We start from the raw sequence: 17,642 nt of genomic DNA on the forward strand, positions 1-17,642 counted from the left end.
GAAGGAAAATGAAGGATCCCTAATGTGTAAATGTTTCTTGCTACCTTCTGAAATCTAGAAACCAGGAGAGCACATAGAGCTGGCAAATCAAAATAAAATGATAACACCTGCTTCTGATAATGTATGAGAATTTACTTTTTATTCCTAGGTAATTTTCTGAATTAGAATACCAAAATAGATTCAGATTAAAGGCATTCATAGAAAATTTTGGATATATGACTGATGGGTTTGTTTTAGATAGCTACCAGCATTAAGGTTCATCTTTATTGATCTCTCTGTGTCCATGCTTTATGTGTCACACAAAGCATTATGGCCCTTAGAATGAGTTAATTCTAGTCCATTGCCCATTTTTGAATTGGATTATTTATTTTGCTGTTGTTGGGTTATAGGAGATCTTTATACATGATGGATATTAATATTTTATCAGATATATCATTTTCAGATGTTTTCTCTTATTCTGTGGCTTACCTTATCACTCTCTTGATAGCATTCTTTCAAAAAGTTTTTAATTGATAAAGTCCAGTTTATCTACTTCTTCTTTTGTTGCCTGTATTTTGATGTCATATCCAAGAAATCATTGCCAATCTTAACATCGTGAAGCTTTTCCCCCCTGTGTTTTCTTCTATGAGTTTTATAGTTTTAGCTCTTACATTTAGGTCTTTGAGTTATTTTGAGCTGATTTTTATATATGGTGTAAGGGAAAGGTTCATTCTTTCCCATTTGGATATCCAGTTTTCCCAGCACCGTTTGTTGAAAAGATGGTCTTTTCTCCATTGTATGGTCTTGGCACCCTTGTCAAAACTCAGTTGACCATACACGTGACTGTTTATTTCTGGGCTCTCTATTCCATTGGTCCCTCTGTCCGTTCTCATGGCAGCAGCACACTGGGTGTTCTCGTTTTCTGTTTTTACTTGAAGTGTAGTTGATTTACAGTGTGCCAATCTCTGCTGCACTGCAGAGGGACTCAGTTGTATACATATATACGTTCTTTTTTTTTTTTTTTTTTTGCGGTATGTGGGCCTCTCACTGTTGTGGCCTCTCCTGCCGCGGAGCACAGGCTCCAGACCCACAGGCCCAGCCGCTCCGCGGCATGTGGGACCCTCCCAGACCGGGGCACGAACCTGCGTCCCCTGCATCAGCAGGCAGACTCCCAACAACTGTGCCACCAGGGAAGCCCTCGCTATAGACTTTTTAATGGTGGCCATTCTGACTGGTGTGAGGTGGTACCTCATTGTAGTTTTGATTTGCATTTCTCTAATAATTAGTCATGTGGAGCATCTTTTCATGTGCCTACTGACCATCTGTATGTCTTCTTTGGAGAAATCTATTAAGGTCTCCTGCCCATTTTTCAGTTGGGTTTTTTTGGTTGTTGTTGAGTTGTATGAGCTGTTTATATATTTTGGAGATTAAGCCCTTGTCAGTTGCATCATTTAGAAATATTTTCTCCCATACTGTAGGTTGTCTTTTCATTTTGTTTATGGTTTTCTTTGCTGTGCAAAAGCTTGTGAGTTTCATTAGGTCCTGTTTGTTTATTTTTGTTTTTATTTCTATTGCCTTGGAAGACTGACCTAAGAAAACATTGGTACAGTTTATGTCAGAGAATGTTTTGCCTATGCTCTCTTCTAGGAGTTTCATGGTGTTATGTCTTGTAAAAGTCTTCAAGCCATTTTGAGTTTATTTTTGTGCATGGCGTGAGGGTGTGTTCTAACTTCATTGATTTACATGCAGCTGTCCAACTTTCCCAGCACCACTGCTAAAGAGACTGTCTTTTTCCCATTTTATGTTCTTGCCTCCTTTTTGAAGATTAATTGATCGTAGGTGTGTGGGTTTATTTCTGGGTTCTCTGTTCTGTTCCATTGATCCATATATCTGTTTTTGTACCAATACCACACTGGTTTGATTACTGTAGCTTTGTAGTATTGTCTGAAATCTGGGAGAATTATGCCTCCTGCTTTGTTTTTTTCCTTCAGGATTGCTTTGGCAGTTCTGGGTCTTTTATGTTTCCATGTAAGTTTTTAGATTATTGTTCTAGTTCTCTGAAAACTGTCATGGGTAATTTGATAGGGATCACATTAAATCTGTAGATTGCTTTGGGTAGTATTGCCATTTTAACAGTATTAATTATTCCAATCAAAGAGCATGGGATATCTTTCCATTTCTTTGATTCCTCTATAATTTCCTTTATTAATGTTTTATAGTTCTCAGCATATAAGTCTTTCAGCTCCTTGGTCAGGTTTATTCCTAGGTGGGTTTTTTGGTGCAATTTTAAAAGGTATTTTTTTTTACATTCCCTTTCTGATATTATTTCATTGTTAGTGTAAAGAAATGCAACTGATTTCTGAATGTTAATCTTGTATCCTGCTACTTGGCTGAATTCATTTATTAGATCTAGTAGAGCTTTTTTTTTTAATATTATTTATTTAGGCTGCACCAGGTCTCAGTTGCAGCATGCAGATTCTTAGTTGTGGCATGCAGACTCTTAGTTGCAGCACGCATGAGGGATCTAGTTTCCTGACCAGGGATTGAACCAAGGCCCCCTGCGTTGGGAGTGTGGAGTCTTACCCACTGGGCCATCAGGGAAGTCCCAGATCTAGTAGTTTTTGTGTGGCATCCTTAGGGTTTTCTATGGATAGTATCATGTCATCTGCATATAGTGACAATTTTACCTCTTCCCTTCCAATTTGGATACCGTTTATTCCTTGTCTGAATGCTGAGTAGCACACTGTTTTAATTACTGTGGCTTTGTAGCAAGTTTTGAAATCAGGATGTGTGAGCTCTCCAACTTTGTTCTTTTTCAAGTTTGTTTTGGAAGTTTAGGGTCCCTTGAGATCCCATGTGACTTTTCAGATGGGTTTTTCTATTCTACATGAAACATTGTTGGGATTTTAATAGGGATGGCTTTGAATTATAGATTGCTTTGGGTACTGACATCTTAACAATATTAAATCTTTCAGTTCATGAACATGGGAGATCTTTGCATCTTTAGTTTGTCTTCATTAATTTCAGCAGTGTTGTGTAGTGTACAACAAGTGTACAAGTCTGTGGCGTCCTCGATTATGTTTATTCCTGAGTATATTCTTTTTATTCTATTGTAAAATGAATTGTTTTCTTGATTTCCTTTTCAGACTGTTCATTGTTAGTGTGTAGAAATGCATCTGATTTTTTTTTTTTTTTTTTTGCGGTACGCGGGCCTCTCACTGCTGTGGCCTCTCCCGTTGCGGAGCACAGGCTCCGGACGCACAGGCTCAGCGGCCATGGCTCACGGGCCCAGCCGCTCCGCGGCATGTTGGATCTTCCCGGACCGGGACACGAACCCATGTCCCCTGCATCGGCAGGTGGACTCTCAACCACTGTGCCACCAGGGAAGCCCCATCTGATTTTTTTGTGTGTTCATTTTGTGTCCTACATCTTTGCCAAATTCATTTATTAGACCTACTAGTATTTTTGTGGCATCTTAGGGTTTTCTACCTGTAAGATCATGTCATCTGCAAAAAGAGATCATTTTCCTACTCTTTGTCAATTTGGTTGGCTTTTCTATCTTTTTTTTTGCCTAATTACTCTGGCTAGAACTTAAAATAGTATATTAAATAGCAGTGGCAAAAGCATGCATCCTATCCTGTTACTGTTCTTAGAAGAAAAGCTGTCAGTCCTTCACATACAAAATTTGCCCTCTTAACCACTTTAAGATGTACATTCAGTAGTGTTCACTATATTCACATTGTTGTACAACAGATCTCTAGAATCTGTTCATCTTGCAAAACTGAAACTCAGTACCCCTTGAACAATAACTCTGTATTTCATTCTACCCTCAACCACTGACAACTACAATTCTACTCTCTTTTTCTATGAATTTGGCTATTTAGATACTTTATGTAAGTGGAATCATACAGTACAGCTTTACCCTGCTTTTCGGAAGTTCGCCTTATATCAGCTTCACTTTTCTGAAAGACCTGTATTAGTATCTGTTTTTACTAACTGAAAGAAATCTGAAGAGAATTTTTGGTCTTAGCAAAAATAGTGAGCTTATTTGCTTTACTACATTTTGGCTTACAAAAGATTTCATAGGAACACTCTACTTTCAGATAGCAGGGATACCTGTATTTGTCCTTTTGGCACTGGCTTTTTTCACTTAGCATAATGCCCTCATGGCTCATCCATGTTGTAGCATGTGACAGGACTTAACTTCTTTAAGGCTGATTAATATTCCATTGTATGTATATACCACATTTTATTAATTCATTCATCCATTGATGGACATTTGGTTTGCTTCTACCTCTTGACTATTGTGAATGATGCCGCAATGAACATGGGCGTGGAAATACTGTAGTGTCATGTTTTGGTTTCCTTCTTATTTCCTTTTGTGTATCTGTATATTTATCTATTGTTACCATGGGGATTACATATAACATTCTAAAGTTACAGAAATCTAATACGAATTGATACCAACTTTAATTGAACAAAACCCTACTCCTGTATAACTCCATTCTCCTTTTATATTATTGATCTCAGAAATGAACCTTTGTACCTTGTATGCTCAGTAATGTAGATTTATAATTATTTTTATGCATTTGTCTTTTAAATCCTGTAGAAAATAAAAGTGGAATTACAAACTAAAGTTAATAATGTTGGCTTTGATATTTGTCCGTGTATTTATGTTAACCACAGACCTTTACATTTTAATGTGACTCTCAGTTACACTCTAGCACCTTTCATTTCCTCCTGAATGACTCCCTTTAGCATTGTTTATAAGATAGGTCTAGTGTTAGTGAACTTCCTCACCTCTTGTTTATCTGTGAATAGCTTATTTCTCCCTGTCTTTTGAAGGATAGTTTTGCTGGATCTATGATTCTCAGTTGATGCTTTTTTCTTTCAGTTTAAATATTATTATCTGACCTCCAGGATTTCTGATGAGAAGTCAGCTGATAATCTTATTGATGATCCCTTATATATGACAAGTCACTTCTCTCTTGCTGCTTTCACAGCTCACTTTGTCTTTGGCTGTTGACAGTTGTTTAGCATGCATCTAATGTGTCTCTCTTTGAATTTATCCTACTTTGCGTTTTTTGAGTATAGTAACTTTCTAGGGCAGCTATAACGAAGTGCCACAGGGAATTGCCTGGCGGTACAGTGGTTAGGACTCTGTGCTTTCACTGCCAGGGGCCAGGTTCAATATGTGGTCAGGGAACTAAGATCCCACAAGCTGTGTGGCATGCCCACTCCCAGCCCCCCACGCAAAAAGTGCCATATACTAGGTAGTTTAAAAAAGCAGAAATTTATTTTCTCACAGTTCTGGAGTCTGCAAGTTTAAGATCAAGGTGTTGGCAGAGTTGGTTCCTTCTGCGGTCTGGGAGGGAAGATCTGTTCCATGTCTCTCCCCTAGATTTGGTGGTTTGCCGGCAGTCTTTAGCACTCATTGGCTTCTGCTGCATCATCCCAGTCTCTGCTTCCTTCACATGGCACTCTCTCTGTGTACTTGTCTGTCTCAATTTTTTTTGTTTTTACATCTTTATTGGAGTATAATTGCTTAACAATGGTGTGTTAGTTTCTGCTTTATAACAAAGTGAATCAGTTATACATATGTTCCCATATCCCCTCCCTCTTGCGTCTCCCTCCCACCCTCCCTATCCCACCCCTCCAGGCGGTCACAAAGCACCAAGCTGATGTCCCTGTGCTATGCGGCTGCTCCCCACTAGCTATCTACCTTATGTTTGGTAGTGTATATATGTCCATGTCTCTCTTTCGCTTTGTCACACCTTACCCTTCCCCCTCCCCATATCCTCAAGTCCATTCTCTAGTAGGTCTGTGTCTTTATTCCTGTCTTACCCCTAGGTTCTTCATGACATTTTTTTCTTCTTAAATTCCATATATATGTGTTAGCATATGGTATTTGTCTTTCTCTTTCTGACTGACTTCACTCTGTATGACAGAATCTAGGTCTATCCACCTCATTACAAATAGCTCAATTTCATTTCTTTTTATGGCTGAGTAATATTCCATTGTATATATGTGCCACATCTGCTTTACCCATTCATCTGTCGATGGACACTTAGGTAGCTTCCATGTCCTGGCTATTGTAAATAGAGCTGCAGTGAACATTGTGGTGCGTGACTCTTTTTGAATTATGGTTTTCTCAGGGTATATGCCCAGTAGTGGGATTGCTGGGTCATATGGTAGTTCTATTTGTAGTTTTTTTTTTTCTTTTTGCGGTATGCGGGCCTCTCACTGTTGTGGCCTCTCCCGTTGCGGAGCACAGGCTCCGGATGCGCAGGCCCAGCGGCCATGGCTCACGGGCCCAGCCGCTCCGCGGCATATGGGATCCTCCCAGACCGGGGCACGAACCCGTATCCCCTGCATCGGCAGGCGGACTCTCAACCACTGCGCCACCAGGGAGGCCCTATTTGTAGTTTTTTAAGGAACCTCCATACTGTTCTCCATAGTGGCTGTACCAACTCACATTCCCACCAGCAGTGCCAGAGTGTTCCCTTTTTTCCACACCCTCTCCAGCATTTATTGTTTCTAGATTTTTTGATGATGGCCATTCTGACTGGTGTGAGATGATATCTCATTGTAGTTTTGATTTGCATTTCTCTAATGATTAAAGATGTTGAGCATCCTTTCATGTGTTTGTTGGCAGTCTGTATATCTTCTGTGGAGAAATGTCTATTTAGGTCTTCTGCCCATTTTTGGATTGGGTTGTTTGTTTTTTTGTTATTGAGCTGCATGAGCTGCTTATAAATTTTGGAGATTAATCCTTTGTCAGTTGCTTCATTTGCAAATATTTTCTCCCATTCTGAGGGTTGTCTTTTGGTCTTGTTTATGGTTTCCTTTGCTGTGCAAAAGCTTTTAAGTTTCATTAGGTCCCATGTGTTTATTTTTGTCTTTATTTCCATTTCTCTAAGAGGTGGGTCAAAAAGGATCTTGCTGTGATTTATGTCATAGAGTGTTCTGCCTATGTTTTTACTCTAAGAGTTTGATAGTGTCTGGCCTTACATTTAGGTCTTTAATCCATTTTGAGCTTATTTTTGTGTATGGTGTTAGGGAGTGATCTAATCTCATACTTTTACATGTCCCTGTCCAGTTTTCCCAGCACCACTTATTGAAAAGGCTGTCCTTTCTCCACTGTACATTCCTGCCTCCTTTATCAAAGATAAGGTGACCATATGTGCGTGGGTTTATCTCTGGACTTTCTATCCTGTTCCATTAATCTGTATTTCTGTTTTTGTGCCAGTACCATACTGTCTTGATTACTGTAGCTTTGTAGTATAGTCTGAAGTCAGGGAGCCTGATTCCTCCAGCTCCATTTTTCATTCTCAAGATTGCTTTGGCTATTCGGGGTCTTTTCTGTTTCCATACAAATTGTGAAATTTTTTGTTCTAGCTCTGTGAAAAATGCCAGTGGTAGTTTGATAGGCATTGCATTGAATCTGTAGATTGCTTTGGGTAGTAGAGTCATTTTCACAATGTTGATTCTTCCAATCCAAGAACATGGTATATCTCTCCCTCTATTTGTATCATCTTTAATTTCTTTCATCAGTGTCTTATAATTTTCTGCATATAGGTCTTTTGCCTCCTTAGGTAGGTTTATTCCTAGATATTTTATTCTTTTTGTTGCAAAAAGGAGTGTTTCCTTGATTTCACTTTCAGATTTTTCATCATTAGTATATAGGAATGCCAGAGATTTCTGTGCATTAATTTTGTGTCCTGCTACTTTACCAAATTCATTGATTAGCTCTAGTAGTTTTCTGGTAGCATCTTTAGGATTCTCTATGTATAGTATCATGTCATCTGCAAACAGTGACAGCTTTATTTCTTCTTTTCTGATTTGGATTCCTTTTATTTCCTTTTCTTCTCTGATTGCTGTGGCTAAAACTTCCAAAACTATGTTGAATAAGAGTGGTGAGAGTGGGCAACCTTGTCTTGTTCCTGATATTAGTGGAAATGGTTTCAGTTTTTCACCATTGAGGACGATGTTGGCTGTGGGTTTGTCATATATGGCCTTTATTATGTTGAGGAAAGTTCCCTCTATGCCTACTTTCTGCAGGGTTTTTATCATAAATGGGTGTGGAATTTTGTCGAAAGCTTTCTCTGCATCTATTGAGATGATCATGTGGTTTTTCTCCTTCAATTTGTTAATATGGTGTATCACGTTGATTGATTTGCGTATATTGAAGAATCCTTGCATTCCTGGAATAAACCCCACTTGATCATGGTGTATGATCCTTTTAATGTGCTGTTGGATTCTGTTTGCTAGTATTTTGTTGAGGATTTTTGCATCTATGTTCATCAGTGATATTGGCCTGTACTTTTCTTTCTTTGTGACGTCCTTGTCTGGTTTTGGTATCAAGGTGATGGTGGCCTCGTAGAATGAGTTTGGGAGTGTTCCTCCCTCTGCTGTATTTTGGAAGAGTTTGAGAAGGATAGGTGTTAGCTCTTCTCTAAGTGCTTGATAGAATTCGCCTGTGAAGCCATCTGGTCCTGGGCTTTTGTTTGCTGGAAGATTTTTTATCACACTTTCAATTTCAGTGCTTGTGATTGGTCTGTTCATATTTTCTATTTCTTCCTGATTCAGTCTTGGCAGGTTGTGCATTTCTAAGAATTTGTCCATTTCTTCCAGGTTGTCCATTTTATTGGCATAGAGTTGCTTGTAGTAATCTCTCATGATCTTTTTTATTTCTGCAGTGTCAGTTGTTACTTGTCCTTTTTCATTTCTAATTGTATTGATTTGAGTCTTCTCCCTTTTTTTCTTGATGAGTCTGGCTAATGGTTTATCAATTTTGTTTATCTTCTCAAAGAACCAGCTTTTAGTTTTATTGATCTTTGCTATTGTTTCCTTCATTTCTTTTTCATTTATTTCTGATCTGATTTTTATGATTTCTTTCCTTCTGCTAACTTTGGGGTGTTTTTGTTCTTCTTTCTCTGTTTGCTTTAGGTGCAAGGTTAGGTTGTTTATTCGAGATGTTTCCTGTTTCTTAAGGTGGGATTGTATTGCTATAAACTTCCCTCTTAGAACTGCTTTTGCTGCATCCCATAGGTTTTGGGTCGTCGTGTCTCCATTGTCATTTGTTTCTAGGTATTTTTTGATTTCCTCTTTGATTTCTTCAGTGATCACTTCGTTATTAAGTAGTGTATTGTTTAGCCTCCATGTGTTTGTTTTTTTACAGATCTTTTCCTGTAATTGATATCTAGTCTCATAGCATTGTGGTCGGAAAAGATACTTGATACAATTTCAGTTTTCTTAAATTTACCAAGGCTTAATTTGTGACCCAAGATATGATCTATCCTGGAGAATGTTCCATGAGCACTTGAGAAAAATGTGTATTCTGTTGTTTTTGGATGGAATGTCCTATAAATATCAATTAAGTCCATCTTGTTTAATGTATCATTTAAAGCTTGTGTTTCCTTATTTATTTTCATTTTGGATGATCTGTCCATTGGTGAAAGTGGGGTGTTAAAGTCCCCTACTATGAATGTGTTACTGTCGATTTCCCCTTTTATGGCTGTTAGTATTTGCCTTATGTATTGAGGTGCTCCTATGTTGGGTGCATAAATATTTACAATTGTTATATCTTCTTCTTGGATCGATCCCTTGATCATTCTGTAGTGTCCTTCTTTGTCTCTTCTACTAGTCTTTATTTTAAAGTCTATTTTGTCTGATATGAGAATTGCTACTCCAGCTTTCTTTTGGTTTCCATTTGCATGGAATATCTTTTTCCATCCCCTTACTTTCAGTCTGTATGTGTCTCTGGGTCTGAAGTGGGTCTCTTGTAGACAGTATATATATGGGTCTTGTTTTTGTATCCATTCAGCCAATCTGTGTCTTTTGGTGGGAGCATTTAGTCCATTTACATTTAAGGTAATTATCGATATGTATGTTCCTATTCCCATTTTCTTAATTGTTTTGGGTTCATTATTGTAGGTCTTTTCCTTCTGTTGTGTTTCTTGCCTAGAGAAGTTCCTTTAGCATTTGTTGTAAAGCTGGTTTGGTGGTGCTGAACTCTCTCAGCTTTTGCTTGTCTGTAAACGTTTTAATTTCTCCATCAAATCTGAATGAGATCCTTGCTTGATAGAGTAATCTTGGTTGCAGGTTTTTCTCCTTCATCACTTTAAATATGTCCTGCCAGTCCCTTCTGGCTTGCAGAGTTTCTGCTGAAAGATCAGCTGTTAACCTTATGGGGATTCCCTTGTGTGTTATTTGTTGTTTTTCCCTTGCTGCTTTTAATGTGTTTTCCTTGCATTTAATTTTTGACAGTTTGATTAATATGTGTCTTGGCATGTTTCTCCTTGGATTTATCCTGTATGGTACTCTCTGTGCTTCCTGGACTTGATTAACTATTTCCTTTCCCATATTAGGGAAGTTTTCAACTATAATCTCTTCAAATATTTTCTCAGTCCCTTTCTTTTTCTCTTCTTCTTCTGGAACCCCTACAATTCGAATGTTGGTGCGTTTAATGTTGTCCCAGAGGTCTCTGAGACTGTCCTCAGTTCTCTTCATTCTTTTTTCTTTCTTCTGCTCTGCAGCAGTCATTTCCACTATTTTATCTTCCACGTCACTTATCCATTCTTCTGCCTCAGTTATTCTACTATTGATCCCATCTAGAGTATTTTTAATTTCATTTATTGTGTTTCTAATCGTTGCTTGATTCCTCTTCAGTTCTTCTAGGTCCTTGTTAACTGTTTCTTGCATTTTGTCTATTCTATTTCCAAGATTTTGGATCATCTTTACTATCATTATTCTGAATTCTTTTTCAGGTAGACTGCCTATTTCCCCTTCATTTGTTAGGTCTGGTGGGTTTTTATCTTGCTCCTTCTCCTGCTGTGTGTTTTTCTGTCTTCTCATTTTGCTTATCTTACTGTGTTTGGCGTCTCCTTTTTGCAGGCTGCAGGTTCATAGTTCCCATTGTTTTTGGTGTCTGTCCCCAGTGGCTAATGTTGGTTCAGTGGGTTGTGTAGGCTTCCTGGTGGAGGGGACTAGTGCCTGTGTTCTGGTGGATGAGGCTGGATCTTGTCTTTCAGGTGGGCAGGTCCACATCTGGTGGTGTGTTTTGGGGTGTCTGTGGACTTTTTATGATTTTAGGCAGCCTTTCTGCTAATGGGTGGTGTTGTGTTCCTGTCTTGCTAGTTGTTTGGCATAGGGTGTCCAGCACTGTAGCTTGCTGGTCGTTGAGTGAAGCTGGGTGCTGGCGTTGAGATGGAGATCTCTGGAAGATTTTCACCATTTGATATTATGTGGAGCTGAGAGGTCTCTTGTGGACCAGTGTCCTGAAGTTGGCTCTCCCACCTCAGAGGCACAGCACTGACTCCTGGCTCCTCAATTTGGGATGATTCGTTGTCTATTCATGTATTCCACAGATGCAGGGTACATCAAGTTGATTGTGGAGCTTTAGTCCACTGCTTCTGAGGCTGCTGGGAGAGATTTCCCTTTCTCTTCTTTGTTCTCACAGCTCCCGGGTCTCAGCTTTGGATTTGGCCCCGCCTCTCCATGTAGGTCGCTGGAGGGCGTCTGTTCTTCACTCAGACAGGACAGGGTTAAAGGAGCAGCTGCTTCTGGGACTCTGGCTCACTCAGGCCAGGGTGAGGGAGGGGCATGGAGTGTGGGGCAAGCCTGCGGCGGCAGAGGCCAGCGTGACGTAGCAGCAGCCCGAGGCGCGCCGTGCGCTCTCCCGGGGAAGCCGTCCCTGGATCCCGGGACCCCGGCAGTGACGGGCTGCACAGGCTCCCCGGAAGGGGGGCGTGGACAGTGACCTGCGCTCGCACACAGGCCTCTTGGTGGCGGCAGCAGCAGCCCCAGCGTCCCACGCCCATCTCTGGGGTCCGCACTTTCAGCCGCGGCTCGCACCTGTCTCTGGAGCTCCTTTAAGCAGCGCTCTGAATCCCCTCTCCTCGCGCACCAGGAAACATAGAGGGAAGAAAAAGTCTCTTGCCTCTTCGGCAGGTCCAGACTTTTTCCCGGACTCCCTCCCGGCTAGCTGTGGCGCATTAGCCCCTTCAGACTGTGTTCACGCCGCCAGCCCCAGTCCTCTCCCTGTGCTCTGACTGAAGCCCGAGCCTCAGCTCCCAGCCCCGCCTGCCCCGTCGGCCGAGCAGAAAAGCCTCTCGGGCTGGTGAGTGCCAATCGGCACCGATCCTCTGTGCGGGCATCTCTCCTCTTTGCCCTACCCAGGTACGTGGGGAGTTTCTTGCCTTTTGGGAGGTCTGAAGTCTTCTGCCAGCGTTCAATAGGTGTTCTGTAGGAGTTGTTCCACGTGTAGCTGTATTTCTGGTGTATCTGTGGGGAGGAAGGTGATCTCCGCGTCTTACTCTTCCACCATCTTCCCCGGAAGTCTCCTCAGTTTTTTAATACAGGCAACAGTCATGTTGAAATAGGTCCAGCCTAAGACTTTAACTTGATAATACCTATCAAGGTAAAACCCTATCTCCAAATAAGGACACATGTTGACGTACTAGGGGGTTAGAAGTTCAACATATTTTGGGGAGAAAACACAATTCAACCCATAAGCAGTCCACTTTCTGCTGTATCAAAAATTTCCTCCCGGGCTTCCCTGGTGGCGCAGTGGTTGAGAGTCCGCCTGCCGATGCAGGGGACACGGGTTCGCGCCCCGGTCTGGGAAGAACCCACATGCCGCAGAGCGGCTGGGCCCGTGAACCATGGCCGCTGAGCCTGCGTGTCCGGAGCCTGTGCTCTGCAACAGGAGAGGCCGCAACGGTGAGAGGCCCACGTACTGCAAAAAAAAAAAAAAAAAAAAAATTTCCTCCCCACATGCAGTAACCCCATCCCAACGTTCCAAAAAATCTTAATCATTCTAGCATCAAATCTGAATCCAAAATCTCATATAAAATTACTAAATCCCTGATTATCTGAATCAGGTATAGGTAAGAATTGTTTTAACTCAAGCTGAGGCAGAACTCCTCTCTGTCTCTGAATCTGTGAGACCAGACAGTAAGTCTAAAACCTAGCAGGGAAAATTCCATTAGATTCTTATGGCTTGAGAATAATCCTCATTGGCTGGATGCTCTGTCCTCCAGTCCCACTAGGGTGGTGGCCCTACCCCTTAGTCATGGCAGCAACCTTACCCATTGGAATTGAGGATTTATCGTAACCCTCTGGAACCCAGGAGGAGGCCCCATTCCTGGAACAGAGGAGGAACCAGCCCTGCCTCTCAGGTCTGTGCCCTCTGGGCCTGAGTAGCAGTTGCAGACACACTAGCCTCTGAATCTCCTTCCGGATCAGTCTTCCCTTTTCTTGAAACATACGTTCATAACTGAATAGCTCTGTCAGCTCACTTCCTGCCTATAGAATCCCACAAGCCCACCGGCCCCCCTTCATTTCCTCTCACCTCTGTCCCCTTGAGTTCACGCTGGCATTTTTTCTGCTGCGATGAATGATTAGATCCACAAGTCATACACCCATAATCTCTTGAGCAGACACTGTCCAGCCATGCCCTTGGTGTTCTCTCCAGAGCTTGCTTTCTCATTTTTTGAAATACAGATAGGCTGAGAATTTTGTAAATCTTCAGATTCTGCTTCCTTTTTGTTTAACAATTTATTCTTCAATTTATGTCTGTCCTCTCACATTTTATTATAAGCAACAAGGAGAAACCTGGCTGGCACTTTGACACTTTGCTTAGCAATCTCCTCAGCTAAATATCCAAGTTCAACTTTTCACCCAACAGAACATAATTCAGCCAAGTTCTCTACCACTGTGTAACAAGGATTGCCTTTCCTCCAGTTTTCAGTATCATATTCCTCATTTCTGTCTGAAATCTCACCAGAAGCACCTTTAACATCCATATTTCTGCCAGTAATCTTTCCAAAGCAATCTGGTTATTTTCATTCAAGTACCGCATAATTCTTCCTTTTCTTTCTATTCATTACCCAACTTCAAAGTTTCTCCCATATGTTAGGTATTTATTACAACAGCACCCTACTTTCCCATTCCAAAATCTGTATTCATTTCCTAGGGGTGCCATGAGAAAGTTCCACAAGTTAAGTGGCTTAAACAACATACATTTATTGTCTCACAATTCTGGAGTCTAGAAGTGTGAGATCAAGTTGTTAGTAGTGTTGGTTCCTTCTGAAGGTTGTGAGTGAGAATCTATTTCATGCCTTTTTCCCTAGCTTCTGGTGGTTAGCTGGAAAATTTGGTGTTCAGTGGCTTCTGCCTCACTCCAGTTTCTGCCTTCATCTTTACATGCATTCTCCTGTGTATCTGTCTTTGTGCCCAAATTTACCCCTTTTAATAAGGACACAAATCACATTGGATTAAGGCCCACCTTAACGACCTCATTTTAACTTGATAAATACCCTATCTCCAAATAAGGTCATGTTTTGAGGTTCTGGGGATTACAAATCCAACATATCTTTCTGGAGGAGACATAAATCAACCCATAACATTGAACTGCTTGGATTTGTAGATTTGTGTATTTCATCAAATTTGGGAAGTTTTTGGTCATTATTTCTTCAAATACTCTTTCTGCTCCTTTCTCTCTTCTCTTTCTGGGACTCTCGTAATACATATATTGGTGTGATTAATGATATCTCACAAATACTTTGGTCTCTGTTCATTTAATTCTTTTTTCTTTCTGCTCCTCACTATTTCAGTTGTCCTATATTGAAGTTCACTGACTCTTATGCCTGCTCAAATCTGCTATTGAACCCCTCCAGAGTATTTTTTGTTTCAGTTATTGTACTTTTCAGCTCCAGAATTTGATTCCTTTTTATAATTACTGTCTCTTTGTTGATACTTTCATTTTGATCCTTTATTGTTTTCCTGGTTTTCTGTGGTTCTTTGTCCATGTTTTCCTTTAGCTCTTTGAGCATATTTAATACAGTTGTTCTAAAGTCTTTGTCTGGTAAACCCACTATCTGGGCTTCCTAAGGGCTGATTTCTGTCTGTTTATTTTGTTCCTTGGAATGAGCCATGTTTTCCTGTTTCTTAGTATGCCTTCTGATTTCTTGTTGAAAATTGGGCATTGACTGTTATATAACTCTGAAAATCAGATCACCCCACACATACATCCTGGATTTTTAAAAATTGTTGAAGACTAGTAGTTGGTTTATTTTAAGACTTTTTCAAACTATTCTTATAAGTGCTATTCCTAGTATGTGATCACTGAAGTCTCTCTGTTCTTTTAGCTTGTGTTCAGCAAATGTTTATGTTGATTTCCTTGAATGTTGAAAGCTTGCTTGGGTGTTTGCTTGGGTGCTGTAAGCCTTTAAGTATTTCCCAGAGCTCTAACAAAGTTGGTTCGATGGTTTCTCATTTTTTCAGTGTTTCTATGGGGAAACAAGAGCTTGGAGCTTCAGAGTCTGTTGTTTTGCTGATGCCATTTCTCTGTTGAATTTTCCAATGTTCCATTTGGGTGATCTGTTAATGGAAGAATATGCGTAATACCTACTTAGAAATAAAGGTTTACAGTCTGTGCATCCAGACCTCCATCCATTTCCTCCATCACATATAGTAGTCCCCCCTTGTCTGCAGGGGATACAAGACTCCCAGTGGACGCCTGAAACTGTGGACAGTACTGAACCCTGTATATATGATGTTTTTTCCTGTACATGTATACCTAAGATACAGTTTAATTTATAAATTAGGCACAGCAAGAATTAACAATAATAACCAACAATAAAATAGAACAATTACAACAATGTACTGGGGGAAAAAAAAGAAAGGTTTAAAAGGTTTAAAGTGTTGTGAAAATAATTTATATGAAATAACGAAAGATTCAGAAATTTTCCACTTGCATTATTATACCCACAAAACAGAAAAACTTCATTTTTTGACCATTTGAGATGGATTGTTGTTGTTGTTGTTGTTGTTGTATGCGGGCCTCTCACTGCTGTGGCCTCTCCCGCTGTGGAGCACAGGCTCCGGACGCACAGGCTCAGTGGCCATGGCTCGCGGGCCTAGCTGCTCTGCGGCATGTGGGATCTTCCTGGACCGGGGCACGAACCCGTGTCCCCTGCATCGGCAGGCAGACTCTCAACCACTGCGCCACCAGGGAAGCCCTGAGATGGATTTTAAAATATTTTTCATCTTAAGAATTGGTATTTGGAAAAAATAAACATTTATCCTTGGTTTTGTTTTAGGAGCTGTGTTTTAAGTAGTATAAGAACATCAGGAACTATGTTTTAAAGTAACCAAATAGTCCCATTTAATAAGATAAAGCTCTATTCAATTATGCAGTCATTTCACAAACTCACTGAAATGATTGATTTAAAGAAGATTTATCAATTCACATTAAAACCATTAGATGGATGGCTGATGGGAAATTGGACATTCATACAATGCCAAAGTAGTACTACATGAATTACCTGGTGACCACAAGGGAAAGACGTAACTGTATAATGAAGGGATGAGAATCACAAGCCCTTTCCGTAGGTGAATCTTAGCATATCATTAGTGAGTCAGTAATATTGTGTCTTGATGTGTTGCAACTTGACGTATTCTAGCCAAAAGGCTTGGCTTGAATCCATCAAACTTGTAGATATAACTCTCAGTTTGGGAGAAATTCCAGGGATAGGCCCTACTCAATGGAGGAACAAGATAAATAACAGGATGAAAACATAACCACATAAATCCAGAAGATGGGGCATTCTGCAGAAAAATAGCACACTGTCTTTAGCAAGACAGGGTCATTTTAAAAAGAACACTACACTAAATTATAAGACTTACTGAGATAACCAAATATAGCATGCAGTCTTAGATTGGGTACTGGGTTTGGTCAGTTTGGGAAATCTAATATGGTCTGGAAGTACTAGTAGGAACACTTACTGAAGCAGAAAAAGTGAGAATGGCTAGAAAAATGCAGATTATTGAATTATATGTATGGTATGGTCTCATTTTTGGTACATACAGAAGTATGGAAAGTGTGCTTAGAAAAAGATCCAGGAGCGGGAGTTCCCTGGTGGTCCAGTGATTAGGACTCAGTGCTTTCACTGCTGTGGGCCTGGGTTCAGTCTCTGATCAGGCAGCTAAGATCCTGCAAGCTGCACAGTGTAGCCAAAAAAAAAAAAAAACGAAATACCTAGAAGCATATACATTTTAGATATCTGGAAAAAATGTGATTTTTAAAAAATTTTGTTATGTTTATATATGCTAATTTTGTATACTACTTCCGTAACAAAATACTTCAGATATAAATTACATGACAGTTTATATCTAACTCAATTCTAATATTTCATAATTTTATGAGCAGTGCCTGTAAACATGCAACTTAAATTTTAAGTTTCGATGAAACTACAGTGCTTTGATCCCTGCTTTAACTCTGTTTCTTAGACAGAGAGCCTGGATTTTTTATTTCTATTAAAGGCAATTAAGGAATTCTATAAAAATGAAGATGCAGAAAATCTGGAAATCCTCTGTCCAGTTCAAGATCAAGCCTGTATAGCTAAATTTGAAGATGGAGTTTGGTACCGAGCAAAAGTTATTGGTAGGAAATTGCACACTATTTCCTCAGGGAAGTGTTATGCTTAAAAATGGATACCATTTGAGTCAGTACAAATTAAATCATGGAAGTGATATTATTTGATCTTACAGTTTTGCTCTTTAGAAAGCTAGCAATAGTGTTGATAGATGAACCTCTGGCTCCTTAGATTTCATTCAATTTGACTAGGACTTCACCATTTTTTTTTTGTTTTCTAACA

General features: G+C 40.1%; 1 protein-coding gene across 1 annotated transcript in view; it reads left to right on the forward strand.

Moving 5' to 3' along the window:
* RNF17 (ring finger protein 17) overlaps positions 1 to 17,642 on the forward strand; it is a gene marked incomplete at its 5' end in the record, with an annotated part of 115,303 nt that overhangs the window by 37,568 nt on the left and 60,093 nt on the right. Inside the window, one exon of the mRNA XM_082602146.1 lies at positions 17,275 to 17,428. Within this exon, the coding sequence (XP_082458272.1) occupies positions 17,275 to 17,428 (154 nt within the window). The remainder of the gene's footprint in view (positions 1 to 17,274; positions 17,429 to 17,642) is intronic.

This window comes from Mesoplodon mirus, assembly GCF_964341445.2.
Source record: "Mesoplodon mirus genome assembly, chromosome: 17".
In the NCBI taxonomy this organism is placed as follows: domain Eukaryota; kingdom Metazoa; phylum Chordata; class Mammalia; order Artiodactyla; family Ziphiidae; genus Mesoplodon; species Mesoplodon mirus.